The following is an 18,668-nucleotide window of genomic DNA, read 5'->3' as shown; positions in this document are numbered from 1 at the left end:
TCCTTTAGATTGCGTTAATACGACGTTTGGTTATTTGAAAGCTTTACGCCTCTTTTGAGCTCCTATCATTATGATTTTTTGCAATTAGAAAAAGCCTGGGAAGAAAAAAATGTCTTGTCTGGCAGATAACTTGCGATGCTTGCTTTTCATAGCTCCTCGTCTTGTCTTGGGATCCAAAATTAAAGTTAGGCAATCATCATGCCCTTTTGGTACGTGGTTTGACCATCAAGCCAAGTTTTTGTATAAAAGTGATTTATTGCGAAACCAGGTACGAAAGACACTATAAACAACTGGGACCAATCGCTTGAGTTGGTGATTCCAGTGGAGCAGTTGTATTTTCTCTCTCTTTTCTGTTTTTTATTTAATGTCAATGAAAGCTGTTCCCTTCCGCTTTAGATATAGATGTATTCCTTACCCGGTCTTCTTGTTTTTTGCAGTCATTTAGACCGAGCTTTACGCTCAAAACCTTTAGTTGAGTTGGTAAGCTGGAGTTTTAGGTTTCATTTAGTTGAAACCACGTTATGGGTGTAGACTAAAAGGGGTCTACGGTCGCCTGCCGCAGTACTCTCGAAAGCATATTGCAAGGCATGTTACACAGCTGTTGCCCGACGCGTTCTCCGAGCACTTTCTATTATTCGTTTTCTTAGCAAAGGTGCCATTAGGTGGTGAAGGAATATGCTGATGGTGTCTTTTTTTTTCTGAGAAAAACCGGATTCTGATTCGAGTAAAAATGAGGTACTTTTGGGGGTTCCAAACCCAAAGAGTTATTTTCTGGCTGTTGGGGCCATTACTCTCGGAGGTTGTTAGATATATTTTCTTACGAATGTCAAAAAACAAAATGTCTTCCGCACCGCATGTTGAATTCGCATAATTGGCGCTCCATACAACGGAGAGCATCTTTCTTTAGGCATTTCATTAATCTATTGAGTAGTGTTTTGAAAATCTGTGCTGAAGATTACGATAAATTCATGAAACAGCTAAGGCAATACCTGCTTTTAGTCAACCCCTTAGATGTCATGCTTAGCTAAACCTAGCTTGAATTTTTAACATTTTTTTTTCATGTCCATTGGAAAATGAAGTGCTGAGGCAACCATTAGTCGTGTCAAAAATTTTTGACAGAAGGGCGTTGGTATAGTAAACGAAAAAATACTTCGAAATTAAAATAAATATTGTTTTTAAAAAACATAAATTAAAATATGCATACTATGCACTAAAAATAAAATAACAAAGTATGTAAAAATAAAAGATTAATAATTGCAAACTTTTCGCTGGTCTCACTTATCCTTTATCTTCTCTCTTAAATAAATAGACAAGAACCGTGTATCTATATGACAGGTTACAAGCATGAGAATTTTGGAAACAGTGGAATAAACAGCGGAAGAGATGATGTAAGGTAGTAAGTTTGTTCCGTTCTTACTAAGAGTTCTCATAATGGGGAATAATATGGTGTAGTCACATTTGCCCAAATAGATAAAAAATGAAAAAGGCTTCCCTGGAGTACGATGAGCATATATGGTGCCTAACCTTGCAAAATATATAACATGATAATATACGTTAGGTGATAGAGCAGGTTTTTTTTTTTTGGTTTCGTTTTGTTATTTTTTTAATTTTCAAAATTTTGAACGATTGTAGGCAAAGCATCAACATATTGGCACTTTTACTGTAGGGTCATTTTCTATATAACATTAGGGCTACACATGAGTCGAGTAGAGCTCGAGTTGGATCAGTTCGAGCGTGACTTTGACTTGACTCAGAAAAGTGGAGCTCGAACTCGACAAAAAACTCAAGTTGAGCTCCAACTTAACTTGCTTAACTTGTATATGTTAAACATGTCTCATTTCTTTTAATTCGTCAACTCACTTAACTAGTTTATGCTACTCATTTAATTATTTTCTCATTATACTTTAACATTTATTATGTAGTGGAGCCGAGTCGAGCTCTTACAACTCAAGCCCGGCTCATTTAACATTTCAAACATACATTTGAACTCATGCTCGACTCATTTATAAATGAATCGAGTTTGACTCGAGCTCGATTCGTTGTGCAGCCCTACATAACATTATCCACTTCTTTTGGGCATTACTTGTAAAGGAAGCACAAGCCATGATAAAATATATAAATGGTGAAGCATAAGCTATGATGAAATAAATAAGTTGTAAACAATGTTTTGATTCCCCAAGCGCATTAGCCCCCTGTTTAAGCCTAAGTACAAGATGCAATTAGTACACTGTCGTACTTACCATGTCATAAGTTTTAATCATTTTCAATACATTATAATATTCAGTTTATTTACCATGTCATAAGGCTTAATCATTTTCAATGCATTATAATTTCTAGTTCTGAGTAAAATGAAAGATCAGTTGCACACAACTGATACGGACAGGATTCCGTGATCATCCACTACAACTACCTAATTTTCTAAAGAACTGTAGAAATACGAGTGGATTATTAAGTTTCCATATCCGACATACTTAATATCTCTTGAAAGTAAACTAAAAGTTGCATCGAGCAATACCAATAATCAGCCTCCTACACCCAAAACATACTTAAAGCAAGTTTTGCTAAAAAAATATGCATTTAGCATATTCGATTGAGTATTCAGTCATACTTGATGGGGTGGGTTCTAGGCGGCCAATCTTCTTTTTGATTTTCTATAATACAAAAGGCAGAACACTAATATGCAAGCTGAAACATAGCAGAGACATCATGCTGAAACATAGCAGAGGCATCATCCCGAGCAGGGAGGGGGCCTGCCTAGGCCACCCCAACTACTTGAAAAAAAAATTACATTACAAAAATCGATTTTTTTTTGTTGGATAATGTATTTTTTATATTCAGATTTAGTTTGGCCCTACCCGAATAAGTTTGATTAACCGTTTGGCTCGTTCCTGAAAAAAATCCTGGCTCTGCCCCTGATCCCGATGCAATGAAAACAAGTTTAGTCCCTTCGGGGCATGGAGGAAAGGCTGGGCTTCGGTTCTCAGTTGAACAATAGGATGAAATACACCTGCTTATCGGAAACGATTAAGCATTCTGCATGCTTAAAATTGAATATCACCAACAAACTATTTAAGCATGTTTGGCAGAAAGATAAACAGTAAGCATATTTAGTCACCAGATTCTTCAATCTAGAAAACTGAAACTCAAAACTTTTTAATCCAGACCCCAACAAAACCACAAGCTTCCCAAATCTCCACCAACCGCTACATGGAACGACACCGTGTAAGAAAGAGTGCGAGAAAATGAACTTGCTACTGATCCATGGTGCCAAAATATTCAACTTAGAAACCGGCAAGAACTAGTGGAAATGGGACATAGTTGTGAACACACTAAAGGAAAGGGAACTCAGGGATCTCAAGTCTAAATGCCCAAACAAAAAGCCCCAAATCTGCAATCAAAATGAGCAAATCAGAACAGTAGCAAACCAATTGACGCCCTGTAGCCTCATTAATCAAATTCATTTGCCACTCATTGGACCTTAAACGCTTTGTGCTTTTCATAACCGACATGAGCATTGGAATAGTGACATTCGAATGATTAAAGGGGTTGTATAGAGGTAAGGGATGTACAATGAGCGAGCCAAGCTTGAGCTCGGCGAGCTCGAACTCGACTCCTGTGAGTCACATATGGCCTGGCCTCGAGCTCGACTCAAGCTTTATGAGGGGAGCTCAAGCTTGACTCGCTTAATTGAGTCTGAGCTCGAGTTCGACTTGTTTATGCTCGTGTCCCTTAATATATATATTATGCTTAAATTTTTTATTTAAGTCCTTTTAAGCTTTTGAGATTAAAAAAATAAGGTATTAGTGTCAAACAAGTTTAATTAAGTTTTATCCAGTCAAGTTCATTCAACTTGAACTTGACTCGTTTACAAACTCAAGTTATCAGTGAAGCTTGAACTCGACTCGTTTAACTTACAAAACGAGTTGAACATCCCTAGTACTACACTCCTTGGGCAGACACAGTTGGATTCTAACATGAGACCCGAAAAGCTTCGATCCTTTGTAGTTTGGAACTGTGGAGGTATTCTAGCGGACTCTGCCTAGCCCCTAGAAGGTTAAGCTTGAGTTTTCTCTAGCGGCTGAGTAACATGTGGGCTTGTGTGTAAGCTGTTGCCCTATAAGATTTAGATAAATTTCTCAATTCCTATGTTGGTGTCCTCATTCATTTGCTCATTGCTTTTTAATTAAAAAAATTAGTTTTTTTTTTTTAAATTAGTGCTCTTCAACCATTTTTTTTTTTTTTTTTTAAATTGCTACATTGAACCATGTGGGCAGGGTCTCACCATGCTGCTACTATGACGAAGGAGGTAGTGTCTATCCTTCTCAGCTCAAGTTAGGTTCATCCATGGAAGCTTAATCTTGAGAAGTCACGAGCGAGAAGACGATACCATGCAGTGAATGAGGATCAGGTTGCCACTTGTTTCACTTTAAAGGTTAAATGGACGGATTGGTCGCATTTAGCGCCAATATGAGTACATGCATTGAGGTCAGATCCATGCGAAGGGGACGAGCGGCCCATTTTGACATGATTTCCATTTAATACCAATACTTGATACACCAATATGAGTTTCTGATTTTCTGAACAATGGGAAAGAGGTTTTCAGAAATCTTTCTTTCTTTTTTTCCAAAAGTTTCTTGCAAATTAATAACTTGCGTTGGAATTCTCCCACGAATTCACTGAACTAGAATTAGCCGGTGACTATGGGCAGACCAAGGGTTGCAAATGAGCTGCGTGCAGTTTGAGGATCTTGTTTCTTTTCTACATTCATTCCAATCTTGTTTCATCTCACCGCCAGGGCATTTGATTACTCCGGATTTGGCATTATGAATCTGATGTGGATTTGACATGACAAGTTTTTCTTGATATCGTAAAACTTCCATGAAAATTTTCATGGTTCAACACAGTAAGCAAGATCGAAACTTAAGATACTTGGTTTGTTTCTTTGCATTGAGAAAATGTCGGATTTAAGATCAGATGGAGGGGGGGTTCGGTATTAAATCCACTGTTCTCAAATCTTCCGTATCTCAAATCCGATGCTATCAAATGCCCTCCGAATATATTGCCACGAGAGAAGTCCAACTAGCTTTGAAACTATACCCAATTGATAATTATACCTCATGCGGTGCAAAATTTAATGTTCAAACATAAGACTATGTTTGTTTCCTCTTGAATATGATCAAATCCATTTTGTTTGAAATCCAATGCTTAAACAAAGAGTGGAACCAGCTTCTTGCCGCAGCATGGATCTCTCGATCGATCATCATTCTACTTGTTAATAGGTATGGATTTAAGATCCGGAGGGGAGGAGTCAGACCTCAAATCCACAGCTCCACGGTAAACAAACACGGCCTAAATGTAGATCTGATCACCATGGGTCTCAGATTGTGATGCTGATATAAAGTTCACACTTTGTGAGACTTACTTTCATTGTGGATTCAAGATCCACACTAAGAAGCAAGAACCTCACATCTGAGATCCAACCAGGTTTTAGATGCTGGAGTAGAGGCAGTAAGCCTAAATCTCTCACATAAAGAATGGTTTCTTAAAAACAGAAAGTAAGAAGATACACGATTGCCCAATAATAAAATGATCATTTAACAAAAAATGGAAGGTTCTATGAAGCAAGGTCTGCATAAACTGCATGACCCAGTTGGGTTTGTTGTCACACATTAGTGGTTCAACCAGCAGCTTTGTGTCCTACTTGGTAGACGTTGCAAAATCGTTGCTCCACTGAGCTCAGTTAGAGGTTTACTCTACCATGCTGTGCCCAATGGCTGGTGTTTGTATCCATGCCTACTTCAGTTTGGGATTGGGAGTGCTTTGCTCCATTTCATTCAGTTCATAATTTAAACATACAACTGCATATGATGTCTATTAGATACGTCTTCAATTCCATACATTAAATTGATAAACATCTTTTGTCATACATCTGGAAAGGGTGAAAAAATGAGAAAGAAAGAGAGAAAATAAACACTAAGAAGGAATCAAAGAAAAAAGTATAATATTCTATTCTGTCATAGCCTTTTATTGTCTTGTCTTCTTAAAGTTGGACACTCTTATCATAAAAGGAATCAAAGAAAAAAGTATAATATATATATATATATATATATATATATATATATAAGACAAAAACTAATAGTGGTTCCATGGCGATAGCTATGAGTTGGAGCCGGTAACCGTAGTGCATTTTTGTATGGCAGGCACTTCGAACGGTCCCTTTGAATAATGTTCATCTGCGGCAGCGGGGTGCTGGTCCTGCCGAAGAAGCAAGTCTTGAGTTTTGCTTTCAGCCATTCATTCCAGATGCTCTACGGGTCACATCAATACACACAATTTTTTTGCCACCCTTATCTAACTTGAGCAATTCAATCATTTAGTTGAAATGTCGTTCATGCATGTAAACGAATGGTCACATTATATATATATATATATATATAATGTCATAATACTAAAAGAGATGGGCGATGACCTTGAGCGGCACCATGCAAAGGAATTAAGTAAAGCGCGTAATATATAGCTTTATTTTTATTTGTATCGGCAGATTCAGGCTGATCTAGCGCGATAATATATAGCTTTATTTTTCATGTACACAAGTTGTGTCCACAAATCAAACAGTGCGGAGGACAAGTACAATCGAATTTAGATTCCTGTTTAAAATAATGTTTCCGACCATATTCTGTTATTTTCTTTTGTCTGGATCCTAATAATATTATCGATAGCATAATGAACCGTAAATCAGGATCCGCATTCATGCAATTTGGTATACCCAGATCCAATCACGTAAACATGGATATAAGTTCGTGGATCTTCACATTTTGAGCATACTACTGAGAGATGCACCAGAAAAAAAAAAAAAAAACAACAAATACGAACCAAAAACTTCTGTTTAAACTCTGAATCAGTTGATCCGTGGACTTGACATCTAATACGGATCGAGTTTTTGAATTCTGTTGTGCTTTCTATCTGGGTCAGCTTGCCAACCAATCTCTTAATAAAAGAAAAATCATGAGCGGACAAACCCCCAACCACCATGTGTTCCCAAAATAACATAATGGGAAAATACATGATGAGAAAGCTCAAGGGACCCAGCTTTCATGTGAAAGCTGGTCCCAGAGGGGATGTGACACCATTTTCCTATGAAATCAGTCCTTATAACACATTAATTTATACATCTCCCTCGGGTCCTAGTGAGACCAGCATTTATTTCATCCTCATGGGAAAGACCCCAGCTTGCTTATGAAAAACCACCTCTAATGAACATGATTTTTTTTTTGCATTTTGAGCTTCTCGTCGTGCTGTTCTTATCGGTAGTGATGTTAATACGGGGGCATATCGAACGTGTATCGGCTAGTATGCATTACATCTAATTAAGATGTTGATTGATAGGACTTGTATTGGATATAGGACCTAATTGCTGTAGAAAAGCCTGATAGGAAAAAGTTGACATTTGATCATTCAGAGGTTGGATAAGATTCCGATGTAAACGATTTGGATTCAGTTTTAAATAAATATCCGATCAAAACCAAATTCAGATTCAGTTTTCTATTCGGTTCCCAACATATCACAATGTGCTTGCGGACATATATACGTATATCATAATGTTGTTCAAATTCGGTTGTTTACTTAAACATGAGAGAAAAAAATAAAAAGTTAGATTTACGTTGGGTTTGAATTGTGGCCTTAAAAATTCTGATTTGGATATGGTATAAACTTTCATTCAAATTCAAACGCAAAATCAAATCCAAACACATGAACATATGATAAATCAAATATGGTAAACGGTACATCCGATTGAATTCCCCATTGACATCCTTAGTCCGTTCATACATTGTTTGATTTTGAGACTATATATAATACGTATATTAATTAATCTTGTCAATACAACCCCGTACTAGGGCCATATGTATCGATAAAGTAATCTTATAATCAAACTTTCATAAACTTTACTTAAGAGTTCTGATAAAAAGTGGAATCCAATACTGACAGCACTGATTGTTGTTATATAAGATGTGTAATGCAAGTGGTCTGGTTCCTGGAAGGTTCCTCGTTTAAAAACAAGAAAAAAGAAACTTTGCCTTATCAAAAGGAGTGAAACAGAGTACCAAAATCCAAAGTCAATTGATTAGATGGTTACTCATAATAGGTGGACTAACAGGTGTTTGTTTGCCACTAATTGCAATCACAGTGATCAAAAGGAGGAGCAAAGAAAAGGGGAAACAAGAAAAGAGCGGATGTTATGGGGAGCTATATCTTGGGTAGGAATCGGATCATTATGCTGCTCACTAATTTGTGGGGCCTTGATCTCTACCTAATGAAATGAAAAGTTAAAGCACTTCAAAAGCTTTTTATAAAGTTGATATTACGTGGGGAATGGCACTTAGTTCATGCGGGGAGAGATTCGCAGCAAGGCCAATAAAAGAACGTCCACTTGTGTTGGAAAAATTGGGCTCGAGGACTTTAACTTGAACAAGGACAAGAGTTGGATGCTCATTAGGCGTTATTGGCATCCGAACATGAACATGAGAGAGAGGATGGAGGATGTGCGATAAGGACTTTCAAAAACGTCATTTTCTTACATAAACATACTTAACTTTAGAGTTTTGATAGAATCTGATTCATTAGTGTTAATATGAGTCTGGTTAGTAGATGCTGGTTTTTTAATAGCATTTTTGGCAATCCCCATCAACAAATAGAATATTGGTGGGTTGGGGGTGGAGAGAGAGAGAGAGAGAGAGAGAAGTTGGCATGTGGATGCTTAGTGTCATATTCTTAAGTTTTCGATGCACTGAATAATGAAGAAAATTAAGAAAACTTTGCAAATGCAAATGATGCCAAGGTCAGGCACATTCATAAAGGAAATAATGCGATTAGGCAGTACTTTGTACATAGACATCATACACAATCATAGGGTCACAATTTTTTCATTTTGTTAAGCCCGGCCCGGCACTTTCCTGTTCTTAAGGGAGCCCATATGAGCATCGATCGAATGGGCTCTTTGGGAAGAGTAATAGTATGTTACTATTTACTGCATCTGCTCCGAGAGAAGTAGAGCATGTTCATGGAATGTTTTTTTAAATGTCTAATGAATCTAATCAATTTTTGTTTTAAATACATTAGACAATAACATAATGTTCAATTTTTGTTTTAAATACATTAGACAATAACATAATGTTTACTGTTTCGAAATGGCCCCCAATCTATGCACATCAGCGGATACTAACTGATGTGCACAGGTACTGAACAGTGGATTTAATCACATTTCATGAGCTCGTTTATATTCAGAGTGGATGAAACAACACTTGGTCTAGAAGATATAAAATGCAACAATATGCGAATGAGAGACCGTCTATAACAGGCCCCAAGCGCATCATTCAATGAGAAACTCATTCAGTTTTACACTGCCAGTCGACAAGAAGAACAGAGGTAAGGTGCCTTTTCGGCTGCAATGATCAGTGAGGAGCATGGTTTTGGTGAACGCTTTGGATGTCTTTAACGCTGTAATTTGGTCAATTATAAGTGTAACATGAAAAGCATTTATCTTAGTATGCTTTTTGTTTCTGTTCTCTATGATCAAGTGGAGAGACCTATGGTAGAGAGCTGTTCATCCAATTCTTTATACTTACAAGGTACATGGCCTGTATCGGTGTCTCGGGGTCTTGTCCTCAGTGTCGTGCGTGCAACTTTTGTTAAGAACGCTGCTCGTTTTCTATGCTTAAGCAAAGTTTGTAACATATGAAAATATTTTAGATTGAGCTTAATCAAGCATGAATTTTAAATGAAAATATTTTAGATTGAGCTTAATCAAGCATGAATTTTAAGAGATGCCGTCTTCTTCAGTCAATTTAAACTCGTTTACTCAAATAAATTCCGTCTCTGTTGAAGCTCTGTTCAGTTAACCATTCAAAGCAGAATTCCTGAGGTTACGCTGGCTTTGAAATGAACAAATGAATTAAGGTTTGGTTTCAATCATTCACTAAATTTGGAAAACATCCGTTTTTTCTCCTCATTGACATTGAAAATACTAGACTAAGCAGCAAACAGACCAATTGCAAACAAAAGAAAGAGAAGGAGGAAGAGAAGTTGGAGAAGCAAGACTAGCTGAAACTCAATCAAATTGAAGATTTATATATACAACATCTGATCAATGGAGATCCGAGAAAAGCAGAGGCAAGAGAAACAGAGGACACCAACATCATCATCTTCATCAACTAGCATAGCTAGAGAGGAAGCTCGTGCTTGAGAGCGCAGCAGAGGTTGAAAGCCTGTCCTGGCCCATTTGGGGAGCGGTGGCAGACCTCAGCAGCTTCTTGGCTGAAGAAGACTCCCCTGATCTTCTTCTCAGCATTTGACGCATGCCGTCGGCGACCTTGACGGCCGGATTGGACTTGAATTTCCGGCAGAAGGCTATTTGTGCCTTGATTGCTTCATCAATCCCATACGCGAACTTGCCTCTGATGATTTCATCTCTGACAGCTTCTGAACACAGCCCGCATAGCCATTTTCCACTGAATTTTGATTTCACCTCCACTATGTAGTCCTGGGTGCAGTCTTCCTTGAGTCCACAGCATTCACACTTCACTGATTCGATCTCCATTTGGGGTCCTAACCAAAGATTGACATCTATAAGATGCTTTCAAACGATGAACCGACAGATCAAAAAGTGTAAAGATGTTCATGCTACAAATGGCGGAAGCCATTTCTGTCGTCTTGGATCTACATATCGGAGAGCGCACCAGAAACAGAAGAGAAACTGAAATAAGACCTAGAATCTGGTGAGGCATCTCGGTCATGAACTACAGGATCTAACTAAAATCAGTAAAGTATCTACCAGCCTATTCTGTCAAACCAGTTGTAAATGTCGGCCAGCTAATGGTACAGACAAGCATCAGATTTAGGGTTTTTCTTCACACTTGTAAAATCAGATGGATTCTTCTTGATTTAAGGGAACCAATGGTTCAGGAAATTTTGGGATTCACATCTGACATGGGTATCTTCTCCCTAGAAAAACCAACAAAAACAAGAGCAGGAATTAAAAGGATAAAAAGAAAAACATGCTCTCGATTTTGTTTATTGGACGTTTGCTTTGGAAAACGTTTGCATTGATGGCAGAGAGATTCCATCTCTGCAGGTCCAGAGTGCAGAGAGCAAACAAAGTTGGAAGATATCCATAAAAAGAACAAGAAAAAGATTGGCAGGACTGCAGAATAAGCTTCTGTACCCTGTGCAGCCTTCCATGATAGAAAAAGAAAGAGAGTTTCAGCAAGGTTTTTGAGAAACTCACTTGTTTCAATGGTCCTGTCTGACAGATGGTTGCTCTGAGATAGCGAAGAAAAAAAGAGAGAGAGAGAGAGAGAGAGAGAGAGAGAGAGAGAGAGAGAGAGAGAGGGAGGAGGAGGAGGGGGAGAGGGGAAGAGAGAAAGAGAGTGATGGAAACTTATAAATAGAGGATCTAGGCCTTAATTTCCTCCTTATTCTGCGCCACAGAGGATTAGAAATTGAGGCAAAGATGTCGGGGAGCCTCATAGGTGGCCTTTTCTTGCATTTAAAACTGCTGGCCCTGGGAATGAGATTCCCGGATGGGTCCAAATCTTATGTCATCTCCACTTTTATGACTTTTCTTTCCTTCCTTTTTCTTTTTAACCATTGAAATTCCTTCCCTTTGTTAATAGTTCTCACTTCGTTAACAACAGCACTGACCACTGTCATCATCAATCCCCAAATTACAGCAACTTACACGGAATTATACAGGTCCTCTGCGGAAGAATAAATACATCATTCTTTCTTGTGGGAAACTACAAAACGGAAGCACCCACAGAATCTCTGAAACCATTAACTTTTACATGATTGGGAGGACATATTTCTGGGGTTTGGGACGTACCCAAGATGGACCCCGAAACTCTATGATTGAGAAGAAAATCTATCTAATAACTTCGGTTTTCTCATCTATCTTCCGTTTTTTACGGTAGTACAATAGCAGTAGATCACTTTTTTTCCCACTCACAATCTGCAAACAATGTGCACTCAAAATCTGTACAAGATATCCGAAGAAGACGTTTCAACTCAGACCATTCTGACAATTTGAACGGATCAACATGCAACATGAGAAGGCGGATTTGCATGCTTAGATGCTGAGATTGGGTCGTTATAGGATCTCTGTTCAGTTGCGGATCTGTACTGCGAGAAGCAGATCTTCTTATCGGTTATAAAATAAAGTTTAGCGGCAATTTCATCAGGGTCGGCCCATTCGAATTCGAATTGGTGGCAATTCTAATTGTCTTTATAATTTTCAAAAAATTTCAATTATTTTATATATCTTTCCTTTTATCGATTCACAACCGATTCAGTTGAATTGCAGGATCAGCTGATTCCTGGAATCAGTAGTTACGGATTCGATTAGCAAACTGTTTTTCACAACATTGGTCATGAGAAAAACTTAGTGGATTTCATCTTTGTGGTCCCTGTTACAAGATGGAGAACCGGATGTGAAAGAGTGCGTATCGTTCCATCTACCGATACGCACCATATAGGCAAAGAGAAGCAAAAGCCGAGCCTCAGATCTCAGCTGATACAAAGCCAATCGTAGGCCGATACAGGCCCATATGTATTGTGGATCCAGCGGATCGTTCAATTCCGATACGACTTGGAGAACCAACATTGCTCAGAACAATACTGGAGAAACCATCATTCAAAGACTGACTGTGACTGGACGGGTGGACCAGGAAGCTGTTTGAGAAGCACAAGTGAGTTCAGGTGCCAAACATAAAACTGTAGCTAGAGACGTCTCTTCACTTAAAATGAACTCTAGGCCTTCACTGTACAGAATATTTACTACTCAGTTAGGGTTTACAACACAAAAACTGAATTCCAAGAGAAAGTACAAAGTTTTAACATGAAAAGAGAAGTTCAAGTTCAAGATGAAGATAGTTCATTTTCATCTCATGGAGACAAAACTTCCAATTCCATTATTGAAATGTCATCTTCTGATGGCTTCATGAATGTGAAAGAAACACATAGTTTTCGCGCTTCCAAGTACTTTAAGAGGCTAATTCTAATCTTAAATTGCTCTTGGACCCACATAGTCTGCATAAACCCTTTTCCTGTCCCCATAATCCTCACTTTATTTCTTGTGGTGTGCTCAGTCTAAGATCTCCTTTTCTTTGATCAGTCACCCCCTATCCCTCTCATGCATTTCCAGATCAAATCCTTGTCTACCACAAAGCAAGCATCTCAAGTGGTTGTGTTCTTCTCACTGGCCAGGGAGAAAGAGAGAGGGGCTTCGGCCGCTTCGAGGTAACCGGCCAACAGCAGACGTGGCGCTCGCTTCATGTCGACAAGTGGATCAGCTAGATCTGCTGGACTTAGATGTGCATGATCCACATAGAGCTAGGCATGGGCAGCCACATAAATTCCTGTATTCACATTAATGGTTAATCCTCCACATGGTTTAGTTTATTACATGTTGGTGCCCTGTAAATCTAAAATTTCTTGTATTAGTGCTCATCAAACACAAATTCCTGGCTCCGCTACTGTTTTGTTAGTTGAACTCCTGGCATGTTGTTCACACATTTCAAGAGAAAGCACAGATCAACCTGGTGCCAAAATGAATAAAGTGGTAAGCCTTAATCTCAGGCAAAAGTTATGGGTCTGGTCTCAATAAATAGTATCCAAACTTTGCCAAAAGAGAGAAGGTTGTCATCATGTTCAGCAGAAAGCAGTGACATTGTAAATAAATGTCAATTATCCATGAATGGCTGTTTGACAACAATAACATGTAAAGCAGATTCACGAAAACATTTGTTATAGTTTTTTATGTATCTCCTTAATTTTTTGAGACAGATTTATGAGAATGTAACAATGGATTACCGCTGTCAAACGGCCTCTAAGATTACTGAAACACTGTTTGAAAGCAGTGGTAGAATTCTTGGAGAGCATATATAATGCACACACACACACACACACTTTGTTCCAACTTGCGGCAATATTTGATACAAGTGGTAGAGCAAAAAAATTTAGATTGACGGAATGACGGGCACTGAGTAAAGAATTTTAGATTTTAAGGGGCACCAATATGTGTAAATGAATAAATATTTGACGGTGTTGATATCTAATTTAAGAAATTTTGTGGGACTGTGTGGACAAATGCCCACACCAGCCCACATGTTGCTCCGCCACTGGAGAATGCCCATGGGATTTGAACTGCAGTCTGTGCCGACCTACCGGCTGTGCGGCCTCCCACATCATCCCGGGATCTTCGAGTATAGGCCACTCCAAAGTTGGACAAGTGTCGCACCATTTTTCTTGATTATACATGTCTAGTTGTTTACTTTTGGACATTTCCAACCAAAGCAAACAGACTGGATCAACCTGCCATAACGACAACCTAATATAATAACATAACAAGCTAGTTGAGCATATGAGCTGTACTAACTCAGGCAGGTGGGTCAAGGCGCAGAAAATTGCTCAAACCAACCTGGAATGGGTCCCTCTCCAACTCGAGTCAATCACGTAAAGCTAAGTCGCGCCGTGGAAAAAGGATGCCCCCTGCAGCTCAGCAAGGGCCGAGCCCAGCTGTTAGGCCTACGTCCCTGTACTGGGTTCAAACCTATGAACCCTTCATGGCCCTAATGATCGGTTGACTTACCTACCCTAAGATAGAAAAACAAAAGGGATCAAGGTGCACGCAAAAGCTTTCATTATTCTATTTGCTAGTTAGTAGACCATATCCATCCACCAAACACGTCAATGATTTCTCACATGGGGACTCTTCTTTCCGTTACTCGTCGTCATCCCTCCATGATCCAACACTGAATTCTAAATGAGTGGCTCCCATATTAAACGGTATCACATGTACCCTACACGTGAATGTGATATATATATATATATATATATATATATATATATATATATATATATATATATATATATATATATATATATATATATATATATATATATATATATATATATAGACACACACATATACCAAGCCTGTGGATAAAAAACAAAAATCCAAACTCACTAAAATTAATTATTCAAATAATTTTTGTAATCTAACCTTATAGATATGATGTTAAGAATGATTTGACGAAAAACAGTTGTTAAGTTAGTCATTCTCTTTTAATAATGTTTTTTTAATAATAAAAAAATGATCTGTTCTTATAACAGCAAAAATTTTTATAATAGAAAGATCAATTTTTTTTACAAACATGAATTGAACTAAATGATTTATATTAAATTATTGTTTATAAACGCATGAGAAGTTTCACATTCTCTTTAAAACACTTTCTAATATGAATTTAAGAGATCATGTTTCTATTGCTTACACAACATATATATAGTGAGAGAGATTGGTAAATAGGAGACCATTTGAGCAACAGATAAAAACAAGACCTCTTAAAATTGTGTTAAAAAGTATTCAAAATGTGAACTTCTTAATGTATTTATAAATACTAATTTAATATAAATTATGTTTTAGTTCAAAGTACTTTTGTAAAAAAAAAAAGATTTTCCACTACCAAAATTTTAATGAGACAAGAGGCGTTTCTTTCAAGTATTAGGAAAACATTCTTAAAAGTAAAGAAAAAAGACTAACCTAATATATGTTCCTCACTGAACTACTCTTAGGTCATATTTTAAACAATATATATATATATATATATATATATATATATATATATATATATATATATATATATATATATAGAGAGAGAGAGAGAGAGAGAGAGAGAGAGAGAGAGAGAGAGAGAGAGAGAGAGAGAGAGAGAGAGAGAGAGAGAGGTTGATGGGATAAAAACTGTTAATGAAAAGAGTAAGAACAAGAGGGGCGGGAAAGAAAGCAGAGATTTGAGAGGAGACGAGGCCACCGATTCCCCGGATGGGGCCTGCCCATGTGACATGATTTTGGCTTTGAATGAAAAAAGAGTGACAGGCAGATGATGGCGCTTCCTACTTCCCCTTTTGCTCCTTGGCATAAAAGGGCAAAGGGATGTGCGGTGCGAAGACGAAGGAGGCTGGAAATCAGTCTTCCTTTCTTGCACGTATTGACAAAGAACCAAGACTCCCGTCATCAATTCCCCACATGCAACGCAGAAGAAGTATGGCGTCTCTCGGTGCTTCATTCTCTGCTCAACCTATGGGCGACCACAAGAGGGAGAAAGGGTATCCAAGGAGCAATGAGGTTCATCCATCTAAGCTCGACTCGGCTAGGGAAATTAGCTCGAACCACATGGTCTGAGCTCACTAGCTTAGCTGAGCCGCGCTTGAGCTCGAGCTCCCTTCGATTGAGGTGAACCCAGCTCGGGCTGGTTATTTACGGCTTAAGCCGGGGCTAAGCTGGCCTAGTTTGGGTGGAACACAGATGGGGAATTTGGTCCACAGTAGAATATGACTTGTTGTCGGTCAAAATAAGAAAAGAGAAGTTGGTGCAGCGTGGTTTGGTTAAATATGAAAGAGGGGAGTTGGTCTACGTTGCTCTTTAGAACCTTATATGTCATTAGTTTTTACCCCTTGTACCTATCCAAACTATCAACTAAAGTTCAGTATGCCCTTGAGGAGTAGCACATATGAAAATCAAACTGACGACTAACTTTCACTGGTCTGCCAGTCCAACCAACTATGCTAAGCTAAGTTTTTCTTGTGTATAATGATATGCAAGTAGGCTTGCCAATGAACCGAGATTCAGCAAGTTTGCATCTTTATGCACACTTAAAATGCATTCACGAGTTAATTTTTTTGAGGCTGGGTCTCCATCAAGGCTAAGAGGCTTTGTTTCTGGCTTTGGCAGAGTAAAACCCCAAATACAAGGGTTTCCGCTCATCTACTTGTTTTTATCTTACACAGAAAATTAACACCCACGAGAATAAAACTAATTGTTTTTATCTTCTGATACAGAAGATTAACACCCACGAGAATAAAACTAATGATAGAAACCACTTGTCATGCACCAACAAACCATTTAAAAGGATATCGCAAAGTTAGTCATCTTTTAATTTTTGAGTCACTACTACATTAGAAGAAACAAGCAAACTTGACGACCCAGTACTGAAGTTACTGAGTTGGTCACCGGAGCCGCCGCTGGGACGACTTTTCTTTTGAGATACATTGCGGTTAAAAACTTTTAAAAGGGGAGCGTAGAATAGGACAGTTCTGTAAGGTAAATTTGTTCTTATCTTGTCTTCGTCAGAAAAGATAAAGAATCTGAAAGAATGCAACCAAATAACTGACAGTTAAAAGAAGACAACCATTACTGACAAGGCCCTGGGATCAACAGTATGAGAAGAAAGGTCCGATGCATCTGCGGAGGAGACGCTCCATGGGTTGTTACTTGTTGTTCCTGTAGGAAGAAGAAGACCGATTCATTAATGGCCATGTTCCCTTGTGAGGACGACCACCCAACCGTGAGAGCCAGCACAAAGATCTGTCTTGCTGCAGAGGGATGTGGACGGATCGTTAACCTGGATCCGATTAAACAAATCCATGTTCAATCCCCAGGCCTTCACGTGGTTCAACAGCTGACTTGGAGTAATTGAAGTATCTATATTAGGGATGCCAATATCTCTGTTTGAAGAAAAATTAGGACATGAAAAAAAAACAAATCAATATTCGATTAAGGAATCGGATTAGAAATAACATCCTATTAGATTTGGATTCGGATTCAGATATGCATAAATATTTGATCAGATTCAGCTGTGAATTCAGATATGATTTATTTTTAAACAAATACCATATATCTAATTCTCTTATATCTTGAATTCGGTTCAAAATTCAGATTTGGATTTAGATATGAATGTAAAAATTGGATTCAGACACAGTTATTACTTTTCTTTGTTCATATTCAAATTCGAATTTGATTCTGAATATACAAATATCTGAAAATGATAAACAATTAAGAGTATATCTGATTCAAATACAATCTGATGACATCCATAGTCTATATACATTATGTTCGATCTTAATATTAAGATCTAACTGTCGGCTTTGCAATGCATCAATTGACACCAAGTTCGGGTTTATGTGGCTAGCGTTTAGAGGTGGAGCCAGAATTTTTTTATTGAAGATGCCAAGTAGTATTTTCCAAATTTTTATAGGAGCCAAACAATGTTTTTCAAAATTGTTACCGGAGCCAAGTTAAAAATTTTCAAACTATTAGGTGGTAAATTTTGTTTTGTTTTTTTCAAAATTTGAGGGCGGACCGTGGACCCCTGCCACCCCCAAGCACCGCTCCTGTTAGTGTTGTAAAGATTGGAAATTAAATCGAACTGGCCAGGCTGCGGATTAAATCCAATTTGCTTGCGTTAAACTTGATTCTTGATATTTTTAACTTAGTACACTTAAAGATATGAGTTGCTAGCCCTCATTCGATAAGAATTTTTTCTTATACTGATTTCTAAATAAGCTGTTCATATCACCACTGAGTTTTATCTTTCTGCAAAAGCAAACAAATTTAATAAAGGTGAAAAGGAGGTATAAGTTCACCTTGATTTTCCCCTGGACTAGGAAAGGCAGTGGACGGGGACTTGGATATGACAGCCGGCGTCTTTGCAGTAAAATGTTTTACAATAAGTTAACATGATCTGCAATAAGGTCGCCATGATCTGTTTGTTTCTATGCATTGTTCTCATTTTCTTTTCACCTACAGATCGACAGTCATTTCACCTGTAGCCTGCAGG

The 18,668-nt window shown here is 38.1% G+C and overlaps 1 protein-coding gene across 1 annotated transcript; it reads right to left on the bottom strand.

Moving 5' to 3' along the window:
• Positions 1 to 10,095: 10,095 nt before the first annotated feature.
• Positions 10,096 to 11,515, bottom strand: LOC116264065 (uncharacterized). The gene is made up of 2 exons (XM_031644005.2): positions 11,282 to 11,515; positions 10,096 to 10,602 (listed from the first exon to the last, which is right to left on the bottom strand). Exon 2 carries the CDS (start codon positions 10,592 to 10,594, stop codon positions 10,205 to 10,207), a length of 390 nt encoding a protein of 129 aa, XP_031499865.1. The 5' UTR covers positions 10,595 to 10,602; positions 11,282 to 11,515; the 3' UTR covers positions 10,096 to 10,204.
• Between the last annotated feature and the right edge of the window lie 7,153 nt (positions 11,516 to 18,668).

Source organism: Nymphaea colorata, chromosome 1, assembly GCF_008831285.2.
Source record: "Nymphaea colorata isolate Beijing-Zhang1983 chromosome 1, ASM883128v2, whole genome shotgun sequence".
Taxonomy (NCBI): Eukaryota; Viridiplantae; Streptophyta; class Magnoliopsida; order Nymphaeales; family Nymphaeaceae; genus Nymphaea; species Nymphaea colorata.
Note: the sequence above shows the minus strand (reverse complement) of the source record. Positions and strands in the feature narration are given on the sequence as shown.

What these genes read in the sequence shown, in the direction of transcription:
- LOC116264065 (XM_031644005.2), bottom strand. Translation starts at nt 10,594, where the DNA reads ATGGAGATCGAATCAGTGAAGTGTGAATGCTGTGGACTCAAGGAAGAC.